Source organism: Phyllobates terribilis, unplaced genomic scaffold (genome assembly GCF_046119375.1).
Source record: "Phyllobates terribilis strain yellow unplaced genomic scaffold, ASM4611937v1 Scaffold_2__4_contigs__length_985480577, whole genome shotgun sequence".
Taxonomy (NCBI): Eukaryota; Metazoa; Chordata; class Amphibia; order Anura; family Dendrobatidae; genus Phyllobates; species Phyllobates terribilis.
Window position 1 is genome coordinate 208515356 of NW_027362762.1, and position 18568 is coordinate 208533923.

At 45.9% G+C, this 18568-nt stretch overlaps 1 protein-coding gene across 1 annotated transcript in view; it reads left to right on the forward strand.

Annotated features, from left to right (window-relative positions):
* Nucleotides 1-18568, forward strand: part of SUCLA2 (succinate-CoA ligase ADP-forming subunit beta) — a 97844-nt gene that overhangs the window by 18225 nt on the left and 61051 nt on the right. The window contains exon 2 of the mRNA XM_073663835.1: nucleotides 8737-8914. Coding sequence (XP_073519936.1) covers nucleotides 8737-8914 — 178 coding nt within the window. The remainder of the gene's footprint in view (nucleotides 1-8736; nucleotides 8915-18568) is intronic.

An 18568-nucleotide genomic window follows, 5' to 3' on the forward strand; every position in this document is an offset into this window, starting at 1 on the left:
AGGCGGGCCAGAGAGCAATGGGCCCGGACCCGCAGCGCGGAGCAAAAGAGTCGGACCAGAAGGGACCCCTATGCAGCAGATCGTCCCCGTACCATCGGGACGGTAATAAAGTTTAATGCGCAGCATGGGTGGGGCTTCATAAAGGACCGGAACACCATGGGTGACGTCTTCGTTACCCGACGGGATGTCGAGTCTCACCTGCCAGAGGGTCACAAAGGCCGTGACCTCTACGTCGGTGACGAGGTAACGTTCACCCGGCACAAGTGTGCCAAGGGACCTTACGCCCTCCACGTGCATCGCCTGACAGAGGAGGAGTTGCGGTGTAGGGAGGAGGAGCCAGAAGACCCGGACGGGTTCAAGGCTAGAAGGTACTATGACTGAAATAGTACAAAGGAGATGTAAATAGTTACCTGTCGGGGTACCCAAGTAACCGTGGCTGCTTTAAAGTTTAGTCCCCGTTGGGACCAGTGAACAGTTTAACCCGTGTGTCCCCTACCCAAACCAGGCTGAGGACTGTGAGCAGCCATCCCTTTCCCTTTACTTGGCCGGGGACTGAGAACGGCCAAAACTTCCCTGTACATAGTTGCGCTTTCTAAGGCGCCCCCTACTGGTTTTATGAGAAACTGCTTATCAAAAGACTGTCGCACTTTACCTGGTCACGAGTTGCACGGTGACCAGAGGAGGAAGAAAGAACGAGACGACGAGAATGTTATAATGATGTTTATATGAAAAAGTTTATATATATAATATTTTATATGTTTTATATGTTTATAAAAATTTGTATGTTTTGGTGTTTTTGTCTTTGCAGCCCGAGGACGTGCTGTGATTTACCAGGGGGGAATGTAGCACCCTGAGGATTCGGCTGCTACAGGAGTATTGCACCTCAACCCAGAGGTGTGATATTCCACTCCCGGGTAAGGAAGGAGTGTGGAACTGAGCTCAGATAGACTGCATGCACTACATACATCCCATTCCAGAGGAGCAGGCCGACGGCACTCCCACTTAGAAATGTGCAGGTGCGACCGAGCCTGTTCCTGGCTGGAGTGGGAGGGGGGAGGAACATCCCATGTAGTGTAGGGGCAGATAGGGGAGCAGTCTGGGTAGTGATAGGAGCTCATTGGGTGCTGGTCACCTGAGCTCACACATAGAGGGATATATAAGGAGGGCACCAACTTAGAATCAGGGTCAGTCAGCTGCAGAGGACAAGTCAGATGCAGAGAGCAGGAAACAGCAGCCCTGGAGAGAGAGAGAGTGGAGTGAAGAAAGACCCAGAGGGGGACAAAGAAGGGACCCAAGAACCCAAATAAGAACACCGGGTGAGGAGTCAGCAGAAGGGTACCGGAACCCAAGCTGGTGGGGGCAAAGACATTCCCCAGCCAGAGACCGGAGACCGTGGGCAGTGTCTGTCACGGTCACCCACTACATTCACCCTGAAGGCACACCACAGGAAGGGTCAGGGAACCTTAGGCCAAAGGTTGCCCAACAGAAGGCCCGAGGGAGCTGGACTTAGGTGAATCACTGGTGGGGACGGCTGAAGAAAGGACAGAGGGAGAGCTCAGGGCCACGCTCCGGACTTGTTTGGGGGTTGACCGGATCCAGGACCTGGTGGACGCAGCACGGCTCGGGAGGTCACTTGGAGCTAGAGTGACCAGGAACATCTGCAGTAAGTAAAGACCCTTAACTGCACAACCCGAGTCTGTCATCATTACCGGCTGCACCGCACCACCACAACCCCCATCCTCTGCGCCTGTCCCCTCTGAGGCTATACCCCTCCCGTTGGGGGTTATCCCACCAAGCTGCGCATCCACCATCAGCCTCAGCGGACCCTGCTGCAGCGGCGGCCACAGTGACCGCATCACAACGGGTGGCGTAGTCGACACAACGAACTTTAATAACATCAGTAAAGACTGCCACATAACACTGAGCTTGACGCCCTGGGCACGGGACCGGGTCACAGCCGCTCGGAGACTACAACCCCCCATCTGATCCGGTGCCGGGTATTCCCCTCAGAAAGGAATATGTCCCAGGGGGCGCGTCACTTGTGTGCAGGGACGGTACATCTCGCTGACGGCACACTGGGTTAACATAGTGGAAGCCGGGACCCAGTCGGACCTTGGGACGGAACACGTCCTTCCGACGCCAAGGATTGCGAGCCCTAGGTCAATCAGGGTTGCCCCCACGATCTACGCCTCCTGCACCTCATCCTCCTCAGCCTCCTCCTCCTCTTCAGCCTCCATCTCCGAAATGACCACATCAGTCACAAGCAGTAAGCACTGCAGCACTGCCTCGGCAAAGCGGCAACAGGCTGTGCTGAAGCTAATATGCTTAGCTGAAAAACCGCACAATGCTGAAGAGTTGTGGACATCTCTGAAAGAGCAGGCTGATCTGTGGCTCACACTTCTGAACCTATAGCCAGGCATGGTCGTGTGTGACAATGGCCGGAACCTGGTGGCGGCTCTGAGGCGAGGCGAGCTCACACACGTACCATGCCTGGCCCATGTGCTTAACCTCGTGGTTCAGCGGTTTCTCAAATCCTACCCGGAGCTGCTGGATCTGCTTGTTAAAGTACGCTGCCTGTGTGCCCATTTTAGAAAGTCAGCTACAGCTTCCCCCGCCCTTGCAGTGTTTCAGCAGCGTTTGCAGCTTACAGCTCACAGACTGGTGTGTGTGATGTACCCACGCGTTGGAACTCTGCACTGCAGATGTTGGGAAGGATTTGTGAGCAGAAGAGGGCAGTTGTTAGCTACCAGCATCAACAAGGCCGTCGGTATTCAGTTCTGACTCCACACATAAGACCTCAGGAGTGGACATGGATGTCAGACATATGTACCATCCTCCAAAACTTTGAGGACTCTACCAAGATGGTGAGCGGCGATGACGCCATAATTAGCGTCACCATCCCGCTTCTCTGTCTTCTGAAACGCTCTCTGCTCACAATCAAAGAGGATGCATTGCAGGCGGAGCACAATGAGATGGAGCAAGGAACCATACAGGGTGATTACACACAGCCAAGCCTCATCTCATCCCAACGTGGATTGGGTGACAATGAGGAGGAGGAGGAGGAAGGACAGAAGCTAGTTTCATGCACTATAGACGGTACTACCTGCACAGCTGCCATACCATCTGTTCAGCGTGGATGGCCAGAGGACAGAGAGGAGGAGGAGGAGAGCATAGTCAGTGATCCTCTTGGTGAGGACACGGAAGTCTTGCCTGTTAGTAGTCTGGCACGCATGGCTGAGTTTGTTACGCTGCCTTTCCCGTGACCCTCGCGTTCTCAAAATTTTGGGTGACAGTCATTACTGGTTGGTGACACTTCTAGACCCACGCTACGAGGAGAACTTTATATCTCTTATTCCTGAGGCCAACAGGTCTACAAAAATGGGGCAGTACCAGATGGCCTTTGTTGCGGAACTACAAAAAAAAGTTCCCTTCTGAAAACGCTGGCGGCAGAGTGCACACTTCGTTGGACAACCAAGGAGTACAGGCGAGAGAGACACAAATGCAATCCAGCAGAGGCAGGGGAACACTGTCAAAGTTCTGGGAGAGTTTTCTCAGACCTGCCCATCACACAGGCCCTGAGGCGCGAGGTACTCTGACAAGGAGTGCTAAGTTTGGGAAGATGCTGAGGGAGTACCTTGCCGACCGTTCCAACTTTCTCCGTGTTTCCTCTATGCCTTATAATTATTGGGTATTCAAGCTGGATACGTGGAATGAACTGGCTCTCTATGCCTTGGAGGTCCTGGCCTGCCCTGCTGCCAGCGTTTTATCAGAGCGGGTTTTTAGTGCCGCTGGTGGAATTATAACTGATAAGCGCATACACCCGTCAACTGAAAATGCGGACAGGCTGACTCTTATAAAAATGAACAAGGGCTGGATTGGGCCAGACTTCTCAACACCACTGAATGATAGCAGCGTAACAAACTCAAATCCAGTGTCTTTTCTTGGGAGGTGTATTCCCATGCACCTTTTAACACCCACACATGGGTATAAGCTTCCTGATTTTGTCTATTTGCTCTTGTCCTCCTCCTTCTCCTCAGCCTCCACCACCATATCAGCAGGGTGACCGTGGTCCGTGATGCAACACCCACATCATTTTTTTAAAGGGTGTTTATGATGCCCGTGAAATTTTTTTTTGATACATTATGTTCATGTATATCCCCCAGGGGTAAATGTTTGTCAGCCCATACACTTAGTGCATGGGCATTACAAGTATAGGAGGCCTGCTCCTTTCTAATGGGAACATTTTTTTATGAGGCCCTCCTCCACGTCTCTTCCAAGGGGTATTGAAGTGCCTCCAAATTTTTGGCAGCCCTTGCATTCACTGCATAGGCCAACACTATGGGAGACTCTCTCCTTTTTAATGGGAATTTGTCATTACTGTGGCCCTGCTCTTTGTGTCTTTAAATTCTTAGTGGGGTTTTTCCTAAAATTGGTCAGCCGTTGGACTCACTGCATACCATATAACTGTATAGCAGACCCTCTCCTTTCTAATGGGAACATGTCGTACCTTGTTACTGTGGCCCTGCTCCGTGTCTCTTTAAATTCTTAGTGGAGTTTTTCCTAAAATTGGTCAGCCGTTGGACTCGCTGCATACCCTATAACTGTATAGCAGACCCTCTCCTTTCTAATGGGAACATGTCGTACCTTGTTACTGTGGCCCTGCTCTATGTGTCTTTAAATTCTTAGTGGGGTTTTTCTCAAATCTTGGCAGCCCTTGCAGTCACAGCATGGGCATTACCACTATAGGAGACCCGCTCCTTTATACTGGGAACATTTTTTTTTACTGAGACCCTCCTCTGTTTCTTCAAAGGGGTATTGGGTTGCGTCCAAATTTTTGGTAGCCCTTGCAGACACTGGATAACAATAACAGTATAGGAGACCCACTTGTTAATAATGGGAACAACAAAGCATAGCCTGCTGATGGCTCTCTAAAAATAGCTAGGGCCGACTGCTGGCCTTTTAATAATAGTAAGGGCCGTCTGATGTCCCTATAAAAATAGGCTTTTTGACTTTCAGAGTCCCTCCATCATAAATAAAAAAGGATGTGTCTGATGATGTCACACACCACATTGCCAGATAAGGTTGTAAAATGTTAAAATGACATTTCCCGGTGAATACATTTGTCTTAAAAAAATAACGTAAAAAAACCCAAAACAATAGGATCTTTCTTTAGTATAAAAAACAGCGTCACCAATTTAACCTCAATGTAATCACATTGTTCAGCTCATGCACCTCCTCCTCCATCTCCGAAATGATCACATCAGTCACAAGCTGACAGCACTGCCTTGGCCAAGCGGCAACAGGCTATGCTGAAGATAACATGCTTAATTGGCAAACCAGCCCAGTGCTGCAGAGTTGTTGAAAGCTGTAACACAGCAGCCTGATCTGTGGCTCTCACTGCTGAACATACAGCCAGGCATGGTCGTGTGTGACAATGGGCGGAACCTGGTGATGGAGAAATGACAGCAGGGGTAGATACGGTTTCCCTGTATGCCAGCCCTTTCACCGAGCTAAAGAATATGGCTGTGGTGAAATACAACTCCCACTGAGAAGCTGTTTTAGATTGAAAAACATTGTGCCCACCAGAGGATTTGATTCTGAGGGCTAACCTTTCTTACCTGCTCAAGAGCCCCATAGCAGCTGCAAAGTTAGCGCTATCATGAACTCTCCTGAGGTAGAAGCCAAGGCACTCCAGAGGATTCTCTGCTGGGACTGTCCAACCCTACTGAGAAGCAGTCCTGGCTAAGAAAAGTGTATGGGAAGGTTCCCGGACACTCTATCGCTGCTTTTTTTTACTGAGGAGGAAACACACGCAAACACGGGGAGAACATACAAAGTCCTTGCAGATGTTGTCCTTGCTGGGATTTGAACCCAGGATCCCAGCGCTGCAAGTCTTCAGTGCTAACCACTGATCCAATGTGCTGCCGTTCACCCTCTAATATCTAACAGGCTGGAGAAACTTGCACCTACTGCCACTCTATCTTCAGCTCCTTTTGTGAGAAAATGTATTTGGGCAGCCACTCAGTCTACCAAATAAAATTCCTGAGAAGGAAATTGGGGATGGCTTCACTACTGGTACTGGGGGCAGTGCTAATACCATGGCGTTGTACCATAGTTTGCTGGAAATATTCCAGGCTGGTAGAAGGCGAGTAAATTACCACAGAAAAGTACCAGCAGTAATGTTCAGGCCACATTTCAAGTGCAAGCAGCTTTAGAGGACTTCCTGGGAGAAATGACACGCAGGGTAGATACGGTTTCCCTCTATGCCAGTCCTTTCACCGAGCTAAATACAACTCTTAGCAAAAAAAAGTTGTGGACTGACTCCGTACCGTCCCTGGCCACATTCACCTGTCCACGTGTTTGTGGTTAGGCGGTACTTCCCAGTAAGTGCACTGGGGAGGGCACGGGTAATTTTGTGGGACCCGTGCTTGTGGAAGGTGGAGACGATACCAGGAGAAATAGTGGTGGCGGAGGACCAAGTAAGGACACCCGGCCGCCGCCGGCATGAGGTTATGAAAAGCTTCCGCCTCCACGAGCCTAAAAGGCCACATTTCAAGTGCAAGCAGCTGTCAAAAATTACAGTATAATATTGCAGCCGGTGGGTGGGTGGCTGGCTGTGTACTTGCGCTTGCATTCCAAGTAATGGAGTAGGGACAACTGAACGCTGCACTGGGACAAGGACGTGGACGGTGATTGTTGCAAGTCTGCAACGACAGGTGATTAGGAAAAAAGAGAAAAACCACTGTACAACATATTTAGAATATGCAAGACCAAAATCACTCCAGTCACTGGCTGAAATCCAAGGCTGGAAATATAATATAAGGACCATTAAATGGCAGACCATTCGGTATAATAAATTGAAAAAAAGAAAAGAAAAATAACCGAACATAAGATCCAAAAAATAATAATGGAAAGGCAGGGATATAGTGTGTAAAATACCTTTATTAAAGAAAAAAAATTATGGACATATAAAACACATGATAGTAGTCGCTCATATATTTCTCTATCGAGAAACTTCCAAGAAACGTGGTATGTATAGGCAGGCAATAAATATTAATAATAATATATGTGATAGTAATTAGTAATAAATATTATAAATACAGTATTGTAAAATACCAAAAGTGTGCCCTGCCAGACCAAATAATAACCACTAGGCCACTATCGATTAAATAGAAAAAGTAGAGAAGATACACTACTGACAATAATGACTGTCATAGAGTAAAGTAAAAAGAGAGGGAAGATCCAAAAGGTATACAAAACGAGAGAGTAGATGCAAAGACGCTCATGCGTCAGCATGTTTTGTTCAGTGCAGGGCTGTGGAGTCGGTACAAAATGGACCGACTCCAACTCCTAAAATATATAATAAATTGGGTACAGTAGTTCAATGCAGTTTGTGGGGAATATTTTTTCATAAGAATTTGTGAAAGTTATGAAATGTCCTATAAATGTCTGTCCTATTCCTGATCTGAGGGTCTAGACTTTTAGCTGAGATGAATCTGTGCTACAGTAAATTGATCACTTAAACATGAGCCATGTATGAGGGAGTTGGAGGTTTGGCTTACCGACTCCACAGCCCTTGTTCAGGAGAACCACACTTTACGCCCAGACTTTTGTTATTGGAGGTTAGGAGCAGGGCTATGGAATCGGCAAGCCAAGCCTCAATTTCCCTGACTCCTGACTCCTCAGCACTGCCTCACTACTGAGCGTGTACATAAAGTGCAGCACAGATTCATCTCAGCTAAAAGCTGAGATCCTTAGATCAGGAACAGAACAGACATTTATAGGACATTTCATAACTTTCCCAAATTCTTATGAAAAAATTTCCATCACATACTGCATTGTACTACTGTACCGAATTTATTATATATTTTAGGAGTCAGTCCATTTTATACCAACTCCACCAAAATGGGCACCGCAGTGTAGTAAATGTCAGCCTCTCCGCAGAACAACCACAAACTTCTCCTAACAGACTGTGATCAAGGTCTGGATAGACAGAAATGTCGGTCAACTTGTAAAGTGTGTGGTGCCCCTGAACATGAATAAATGTAATTCTCTTCTCTGACACAAAGTAGTGCTATGGTCTTTCCTATATTATTAATAAAAAAAGTAGTGGACGACCCCTTTAATCCTGCATACATCTGCCTGTGTTTGCTCATTAATCCCAGAATTAAGAAAACCATAATTATTGTATCTGGGATTATTAGTGAATGGCCTTCTGGCTCCTTCCAATAGATAAAAGCAGAATGTCAGCATTGCTGATCGTCGCAAAGGAAGGAAGAAGTGTGCATGTCCGTCATGTCCCCAACAAGTAGCTCCAGGCCATTTTTTCTGACCCAATATCAATAATGTTGTTATATTTCCTCTGTCCACGTAAAATAGAGAGATTGTAAGGTGTAATTCTAGTATTTAGAGACTTTCCTTTCTACACTAAATGCTGCTTTTCTTATATACCTCTCATGTTCTGTAATTTAGAAAGATTAATTGGAAGTGTCAGGTGTGAAAAATCCTGATATTGCAGTGGGAACGGTGGGAGACACGCTGGGCATCACGAACGCCGTTGCTGGAGATGTCTTCTGCAATATGGTTTTATTACTCACTTATACCTCAGACAGTGGAATATCGGGCACATTTTACTTTTCAATTATGTTTCCTTATACAAAACACCACAGTATTTTAGCTGGAACCTTTGCTCATTGCTTGTAAACTATAAATATCTCATTTGTCTTCTTTTTTCAGGTTCTCGGTGGATTCCCCGGTGTACTTGGTTCTCAAGGAGTACAAGCACAACAACACAGGAACTTGTCACTTCACGAGTATCTTAGCATGGGACTTCTTAAAGATGCTGGCATCGCCATACCAAAGGGTTTTGTAGCAAAGACACCAGAAGAGGCTTATTCAGTAGCTAAAGAGATTGGTATGAGTTATTTTATCATGTTGTTTTGAAATTTCAGTAGACAAATAGCAAATAATCCTTTATTATACTCATTATGAAAATGTATGATCTAACGCTTTGTGAGACCAAGTGCGTAACATTCGCGATGGCATTGATTCCACCGAGTGTGTTTAGTCAGGGGGCTTGCAGTCTACAGTCCTTTTTTCAGCTGAACATGTGTCCTTGGACGTACATTCAGCTGAAATGTATTGCTATGCAAAGAGGGAGAGGGCACTACTCTCCACGGGAGCGCGGACAGCGAAGAGGAATCGTTTATTTTTTTTTTGTTACTTATATGTGTTTGAGGAGAGCGCTATGAGGAGGAACATTATTACAGGAAGGATCCCAGGACGGGAGACATTATTAAATAAAGGGTCCAGGATGGAGGCAATCGTATAAAGATGCGGGCCAAGATCGGAGACATTATTGTAGGATACGGGACATTAGTAAAAGAAGGGGCCACGATTGGGGAAAATATTACAGGACACGTGCCAAGACTAGGGACATTATTAAAAGAAGCGGGACATTACTTAAAGAAGGGGCCAGGATGGGGGAAAATATACAGAATAGGTGCGAAGATGGGGGACATTGTTACAGGATGGGGAGACTTTACTCCAGTATGGGGCCCATACATCTGACCATATGCTAGTGGGGGTTTGGTCCAAATTTTGCATCAGGGCTCATATGACTCTAGTTACGCCACTGTGTGAGACTGCTGGCTAAGCAGTAGCACACACTTTTTTTATTGTATACCTTCTGCCCTAAATCATCTTTATTAAACATTTCCTGCTAATCTGTACAACACCTTGACATGACTCGCTGTCCTGCTGCTTCCAATGTAGATCCAATAACGCACTTTTGCTGCCTACATCAGCTCTATGCTCTTCCACTTCCATTTTTTCATTGTTGGAGATCGGAAAGATAGAGAAGGCGATTATGTGGGGAACAGAATTGTTAATTCTACAATAAAAAAAAATAGATTGGAAAAAGATGATATTTCAGTAGCTAGTTTTAATGTCAGCAAACGATGATATACTCTCTCCTCCTGTACCAGTCGCCGTCACGTTTTGTTCAAGATTATTGTAATTGTTTTCGCTATGTATACCCCTTTTCACATGTAAAGCGCCATGAAATAAATGCTGCTATAATAATAATATATTCGTTGTAAGGAAACAAGTCACCTAAAGTAAATATTTTTCTTCCGATATTCTGGTAGTTTTTTTTTGTTCTATTTATAATGGGGGGTTGATGGGGCGCACATCTACTGTCAATAGCATTTAGATATATTCTATTTGGACCATAAGAAATAATGGATTGGAGTGATTCATTGACATCTATGAGAGAGTTTTCTTGGTATACTTTGTGACTTCTGCAGGGAGGAGGAGGTGAGCTGTGACCGTCCACTATTGTTGTGACTCGTGGATCCTGTGTTACCTATATAAACCTTTGATGGTGATGAGATGACTGCTGAGAAGCGATATCTACAGAAAAGCCGGTGTCAGCCTATTAATAAGCTCAGTGACGAGTGAAGGCAGAAAGATTTCATAGTTGTTTATTTCCATAACATGAAAAAAAAAAAAATACCAAAAATACCAACACTTCTTTAAAAATGCCTAACATAAAATCTTGATTTAAACTGTAGTTCATGTACTAATTACCTATTTCCTTTTATGCTTTTCATATGTATTCTTCTGACTATAGAAAGAACTAGATGGTGGCCCGATTCTAACGCATCGGGTATTCTAGAATATGTATGTGGCCGACCGGGCGCAATTAGCAGAGCGGTGTTTAAATTTGGCGTCAAAATCGCTGATTAGTCGCGACCGCGACCAATCAGCAAAGCGGTGTTTAAATTTGGCATCAATAATGCTGATTGGTCGCGGCCTGCAAACGCGACCAATCAGCAGAGGGGTGTTTAAATTTGGCGCCAATAATGCTGATTGGTCGCGACCGCGACCAATCAGCAGAGCGGCGTTTAAATTTGCCGGCCATATCGCTGATTGGTCGCGGCCGGCCACCGCGACCAATCAGCGTCGTATTAGTGAGGACCGGGGAGCGGCGCTACCTGTGCGGCTACTTCCTCTGCGAGAAGCCGGGAGTTGACTGGCTGCTCGCAGCAGAAGCATCCCGACCGGCGGCGCCGCTCCCCGGTCCTCCGTTCACACTTGCCGTCCGGAGATCAGCGGCCCCAGCCGCTGATCTCCCGACGTTAGCCTCATGGAGGTCAGTGGCGCCGGTCGGGGTAGTTCTGCTGCTAGCGCCGCTCATCTCCCCGCTGCATCGCTGCTAACCTCCGTGCGGCAAATGAGCCGCTAACGGCTGCCATCTTTTTTCTGAAATCCCGCGTTGCTGATTGGCCGCGGCCGGACCAATGAGCGACGTGGGATTTCCTGGACAGACAGCGGCCGGACCAATGAGCGACGCGGGATTTCCTGAACAGACAGACACAGACAGACAGACGGGATAAGACAATTAGATAGATAGATAGATAAATAGATACTCTCAGAATACATTTCATGTATTAGGTCTTTATACATTTTATGCATCTTTTATGTTGGGTATGTTGGAGAATTTTTATCTTTTGGCTCATATTACTGAAGTCTTGTACGTTCATCGTCACCTTGCTTTGTCTTTGCTGCAGGCTGACTGTGTATGATTTTGATCTAGACCTTTTAATATGGGCTGGAAAAAGGGAAGCTTGAGTCTTTCATACAAATTTATTCCTGTTAATCTTTGTAAGCCTGTTTAATATTTTTACAATTGTAACGGATATGAACAAAATTATTAGGTACGGTATATGTTACAGGTTAATAAAAAATTAACTGGTGAAAATGTTGTTTTGTTGCTTATACATTAAATCCTTGGCTGTTTTGTGTGATTTTAACACATAGAAAATACCATTATCTGATTTATGCATCAAACTGGAGAAACAAATGGGTTATTCCGCGCTGCTGTGGAGAAAAAATGTAGGATGCCAATTCAATTTCAAATGGTTAATTCTCTCACTTTTTCTCTATGGCAGCACAGAAAAACCCATTTGTTTCTCCAGTCCTATGCATTTCTCTCCTCGTGGGTCTGCCGCAGCCTTAGGCTATGTGCACACTGGGCTATTTGATGCGTTTGCGCTGCGTTTTTTCCACTCGGAAATGCACCAAAAAGGCTATGTAATCCTTGTGCCAGCTAATGCAATGACAATCCTGAAGCGCTGTGCACATGATCAGGAATTTTCCTGACAGGACTGTCATTGCTTTTAAATCTGCAGCATGTCAATTCTTTGTGCTTTTCTGCTTCGTTTTTCACCCGTAGACTTGAATTGAGTCAGTCAAATCTGCAGCAAAAACACAGGTATAAATATATTTGCGGATTTGATATGGATGTTTGATGAGTATTTGACCTACTCAATTCAAGTCAATGAGTCAAAAACCCCGCAAAACCGCACAGTCATCATTGTGTGATAACAGCGGGAGCATGCACGGCTGAGGAGAGAAGTAGTCTCCTCAGCCGGCGTCTGTGCACAGTGTAATAAACACCTTATTCTCACCTGTCCGCCTTCCACCCGATGTCCCATGGTGATCCGATCAGCCGGCAATACACTGACAGGAGTGCGATCGCTCCGAGCAGTGTACATCGCAGCACTGCCAGGACTGAGTTCACCGGAGTTCATCAGCGAAAGATCAGCTGAGAGCTGTAGAACCTCCTTTTAGGACACCGGTGCTGCATGGGAATTTTCCCACGCAGCACTGATGCTGTAAATGAGGGCATCTGGGCTTATCAGCTGATCTTCTGCTGATGAACTCCGGTGAACTCAGCCCCAGCAGCGCAGCAATGTGCACTGACTGGAGTGATTACACTCCTGTCAGCGTATAAAGTGCTGTCTTCTACAGCAGTCACATCAGTGATTGCTGATGTGGCTGCTGTAGAAGTGACCCAGATCTTTGTGGGACACTGTGGATTACGTCATAACGGCGGACAGGTGAGGGATATGATTGTTTTTTAGTTTTGGTTTCTTACAGGAGACAAGGGCTTTGGGGACTGGGAGTTAGGTGAGTATACAGTGTTTTTTTATTTTTGAATAAAAGATTAAAACTGTGTGTAATTTTATTTAAATATAATAAAATCTGCCCGTGTCTTTATTGATAAACGTCAAATACCTTACTACGGGGTTAGTAATGGGGGCGTTTTATAGACTCCTCTCCATTACTAACCTGGGATTCATATCAGCCGCCAATACAAAACTGACATGAACCCCAACGTTATTACCCCACTCGGCAGTGGGAAGAGCGGAGGCTAAGCGACAGATTTGGCGCATCTTATGGATGCGCCAGTTCCAGTTCAGCTGAGAGCTGATATTATTAGCTGTGGAGGGGGCCAGGACTCATGGCCCCTTCCCTGGCTATTAATATCAGCCCGCAGCTGTCTGTTTAGCCTTTGCTGGTTAGATTTTATAGGGGGACCATATATTATTTTTTTTCAGTGGTCCCCTTTAATCTAACCAGTAAAGGCTAAGTAAACAGCTATGGGCTGTTATTAATACCCAGGCAACAATTTTGGCTAATGACCCTTTCTCTGGCTACTAATATCAGCTCTCAGCTTTTGGCTTTCCCTCTGCTGGTTATGAAAATGACGCGGGAGCCCACGACATTTTATTTAGTATTAGGATATGTGCCCACGATCTGGACGTAGCAGCGCTTTGGACACAGCATATTTTTGCTGCGTCTAAAGGGCTGCATTCTATTGAACACAGGTAAATCCACATGTGTTCACTGAACTATGCAGATTTACCGCATTCAATACATTCTAGTGGTAAAATTTACGTTGCGATGACTAGCAACTCCACAAGAGAAATCGACATGCTGTGGTCGTGAAAGACACACCGCATGTCAGTGTCCGCGTGTGATTCGCTGCCTCAGTTGCACGCTTAGTGGACATGGGATTTCTAGAAATCCCATCCACTATGCTGTAACATCTGGACGCTGTGGGTTTGACTCTGTATACCCCAGACTGTACAGTCCTCCTCCCGCCATAAAAGACCTAGGTGGGAAATGGAGGAATCATCTGAGGAAGGGGAATATCTGGAGTCAGGAAGGAGAGGAACAAACTCTATCCCAAATGCCTTTGGAAGAAAGGAAAAAATATATGTTTTCAATTGAACGTACAGATGATCTATTAAAGTCCGTGAGGAGCTCTATGAATTTAGAAGACACTCACATACCCATTTCTAAGCAGGATGAAATGTTTTCAGGCCTTAAAAGACAAAGAAATAGTCTTTCTAGTTAATGAGAACATTAAAGCTATAATTCTCGAGGAATGGGATGATGCAGAGCAAAAACTCACCATCCCGAAAGAATTTAGGGCACGGCTTCCATTCAACCCTGAGGATATCAAGCTATGGGAGGAAGTTCCCAAAGTGGATATTCCTATTGCAAAAGTTGCAAGAAAAACGTCTATTCCTTTTGAGGACACTTCCTGTCTAAAGGACGCAATGGACAGGAAAGCAGAGACTATGCTGAAAAGATGCTGGGAAACATCAGCTGCGGTTATAAAAACCAATATAGCGGCTACCTCTGTAGCTAGGTCTATGTTTCTATGGATAGACGAGCTGTCAGATCACATAGTCTCTAATACCCCTAGAGAAATAATATCAAAATCCCTGCCATTATTAAAAATAGCGACACAGTTTTTGGCTGACGCTTCAGCTGAATCTGTTAGATTCGCATCCAGAAGTACTGTCCTATCTAATTCGGCAAGGCGCGCGATTTGGCTCAAAACTTGGACTGGGAATAGCCACTCAAAAAATAAGCTTTGTTCTATCCCCTTTTCTGGTTCCCAGGTTTTCGGTCCAGTCCTAAACGAGACTATAGGGATAAAGGTAAAACGGGGAGATGGTGCTACAGAAAAGGGGGAAGAGAGAGAGCAGCCCAGTTTTTCTCTGGCCCTCCGAGTAGACCCTGACTCTATGGGGATTGGGGGGAGGCTTCGGATTTTTTGGGAAAAATGGCAAGCCATAACAAAAAAACAATGGCTCCTGCGCACAATAAAAGAGGGGTACAAAATAGAATTTTCCCATCCTCCCCTACAACGTTTTCAGACTACCCGCTCTCTCTCTCCCTCGGCCTCTCAAGCCCTTTGGCTTGATGTAATAACCCTGGATTCTATAGGGGCGGTGGAACAAGTACCTCCCTTGGAAATAGGATTAGGCCATTATTCCTCCCTCTTCTCGATCTTGAAACCGTCGGGCAAAAGACGTACGGTAATAAATCTAAAGCCCCTAAATCATTCAGTGCAGTACAGAAATTCAAGATGGAAGCAATCAGGTCCAGCATCCCTCTAGTACAAAAAGATTCGGTTATGTGCACCCTAGATCTCCGGGATGCGTATTATCATGTTCCTATCCATCCGACCCATCATCAGTATTTGGGATTTGCCCTAGAGCGAGGAGACAGTTATATCACTTCCAGTTTGCTTGTCTTCCTTTCGGTGTGTCATCCGCTCCCAGAATTTTTACAAAGCTAATAACGGAGGTTGCAGCCTTCCTCAGAAAACAGGGCATAATTATAATACCATATCTGGACGATATATTGTTAGTGGCCGAATCAGAGCCCGCTCTTCTCCAACAACAAATAAAGACAATCGAAACCCTACAAACCTTAGGATGGGGAATCAATTGGGAAAAATCAAGTCTCCAGCCAAGCACCGAAAAGGTGTTCTTAAACTATGTGCCCACGATGCAGAAATGCTCCGGATTTTTTTTGAGCGTTTCTGCATCTCCCCTGGCAGAAAAAACGCATGCGGATTGTACATGCGTTTTTCCTGCCAGGGACATGCGGATGTGAAGCGTTCTTCACATGCATTTCCACATGCTGGTTGACAAGCGCTTTCCAAGCGATTTTAGCATCACTTGGAAAGTGCTTGTCAACTTGGTCACACTATATAAATCCATGCAAAAGACATGGATTTATATAGTGTGACCGTGAAGAATGTTTAAAAATAAAAAAATAAATCTATACTTACCTTCTGATGGCCCCCGGAGTCTTGCTTCGCTCCTTTCTCCCTTGTCGGCAGATCGCGGTACACTGAAGGACCTGCCGACGTCAGCATCGCGTGACCCGTCACATGTCCTTCAGTCCATCGCGATCTGCCAGCAAGTGAAGACAAGGAGAGCGGGGGCCGCCAGAAGGTAAATATAACATTTATTTTTTATTTTATTCTTTTTTTCACAGGTTCTATGGTACCCGAGTCCGGAGGAGAGTCTCCTCTCCTCCACACCCGGGTACCATCCGCACATTGAAACGCATGGAAGGCGCATCTACATATACAGTGATGCGGAATCCATGCGTTCCAATGCAAGTCAATGGTGGTGAAAACGCAGCGCTTCCGCAAAATAACTGGTAGTGCTGCGTTTTTTTCCCGCAATGATAATCCGCAGCGGAAATTTCTGCAGCATGTGCGTAGCACATGCGGATTATCATTGGGGAACATGGCAGGCGTTCTACCATGCATTTTTTAAGCGTTTCTGCAGCGTTTTTGCCGCTGCGGAAACGCTTAAAAAACGCATCGTGGGCACACAGCCTACGGAGTACTTCTAAACTCTCATCTGCCTTTCTTCTTCGGCAGGGAGGCCCCAACGGAATACAGTTGCAGATGCTAGCAACTCAAATCTTCCAGTGGATCGAAGTGAATGTTCTTTCGGTGTCAGCAATTCACCTCAAAGGATCTGAGAACACAATAGCGGACTACCTCAGCAGAGAGAAAGTCTGGTTCTCCGGGTGGGAGCTGAACCCAGATGTCTTCAAGCAAATAATCCAGAAATGGGGCTTGCCCTCCATAGATTTGTTTGCTACCAAAAAGAACAGGAAGCTCCAGCGATTCTTCTCCATCAACCCGGAAGGGTTAGATGCGCTCTCTCAGCCCTGGGGAAGAGATATTGTATATGCCTTCCCTACAATGCCCCTAATTGCAAGAGTATTGAGGAAGATAAAACAGGAGCAGACAACTTTGATTCTATTAGCGCCATATTGGCCCAAGAAGAGCTGGTTTCTGTTGTTACAACAAATGTCGATGGATCACCCATTTATTCTTCCACGCCGGGTTGACCTTCTATCTCAGGGTCCCTTGTATTATCAAGATGTCCATCTTCCTTAGTTAACAGCGTGGATCCTGAAAGGCGCATCCTAGCTTCCAAGGGCTTATCGGATCGTGTAAGCTCGACTTTGCAAGCCAACAAAAAACCGATAACATCAACCATATATGCCCGGGTGTGGAAGCAATTTTGCTTATTTACAGGAGAATCAGGCATGGGCTTGGATAAGCCCGACATCCCTAAAATTCTAGACTTTCTCCAACAAGGCTTTGATAAAGACCTTAGGCCGAACACATTAAAAGTGCATATTTCTGCCCTGAGTTCTTTCTAAGACTATCCCTTAGCAGACCACCCATGGGTATCAAGGTTTACCAGAGCAATCTCTCGCCTAAAACCTACGCTTAGAAATCTTGTACCGTTATGGGATCTAAATCTAGTGTTAGGAGCCTTATGCAAATCTCCATTTGAGCCTATGGAGCAGTCAGGGATAGATCTACTCTCCATGAAAACAGTTTTTCTGGTAGCAATCACCACGGCAAAACGGGTAGGGGAGAGCCAAGCACTCTCGATTCTAGATCCTTACCTGAAAGTACTAAACGACAGGTTGGTTCTCAGATTGGATCCCTTTTTCCTTCCCAAAGTGGTATCCAAGTTAAACTTGAACCAGGAAATGAGCCGGGGAGAATGAGCGGGGCCCAGAGCTGCGCTGAGCTCAGGAGCGGTATCCTGTCACTCAGTGAGCTCTGCTCAGTGCAGGGCCAGCTCGCTGGAGCAGCTGATTCTCCCTGGCTCCTCGGCATCAGCCGTCAGAGGATTACAGCCGGACAGGTGAGTTTAAGGATTTTATTATTTTATTCTTATTTTTACACAGGGACACTGCGGGAGCAGACACTACTACTGCCAACATCACAGCGCGAGCAAGAGACAATGATGAGGGCAGTGTTCAGCACCCAGCGCTTGGGAACAGCGCTAACTGTACACAGATTCCCAGGCGCCGGTACGTGTCACACTGATGACACACGGATGTTATCCGTGTGTGTTCAGTTTTAGACATTTTGCGGACTGTGCAGCCGGAAAAAACGGACATGCGTGTGGAGCAAATGGACACACGGTCCGTGGAAACACACTAACGTGCTCAGACCCATAGATTTGAATGGCTGTATGTGTGTCAGTGTCTCCAGTACGTGTGGAAACTGTCACCACATGTCCCGGACACACTGACGTGTGAAAGAGCCCTGACTGTGACTCATTGTCTTGTACAGGAGAGCTATCTGAGCATAAGTCATTATGAAGAGAGGGGGAGGAGGGGAGCTGTGACATCACGTTCTGTGGCATGTGAATACCGTGTTGTGTGGTATACAGAGATATTGCCTTAATTGTGATCCTGTCTGTGATAATAACAATGAAGTATGAGTCTAGAATACCCCCAGTGATCAGAGTGAAAATTTCAAGATTCCTGTGTTGTTTTTTTTATTTATTTTTTTACAATTTTTTTATATAGATAGTTTATATGTGAAATTAAAAAAATAACAAACATTTATATTTAAAATAAAATA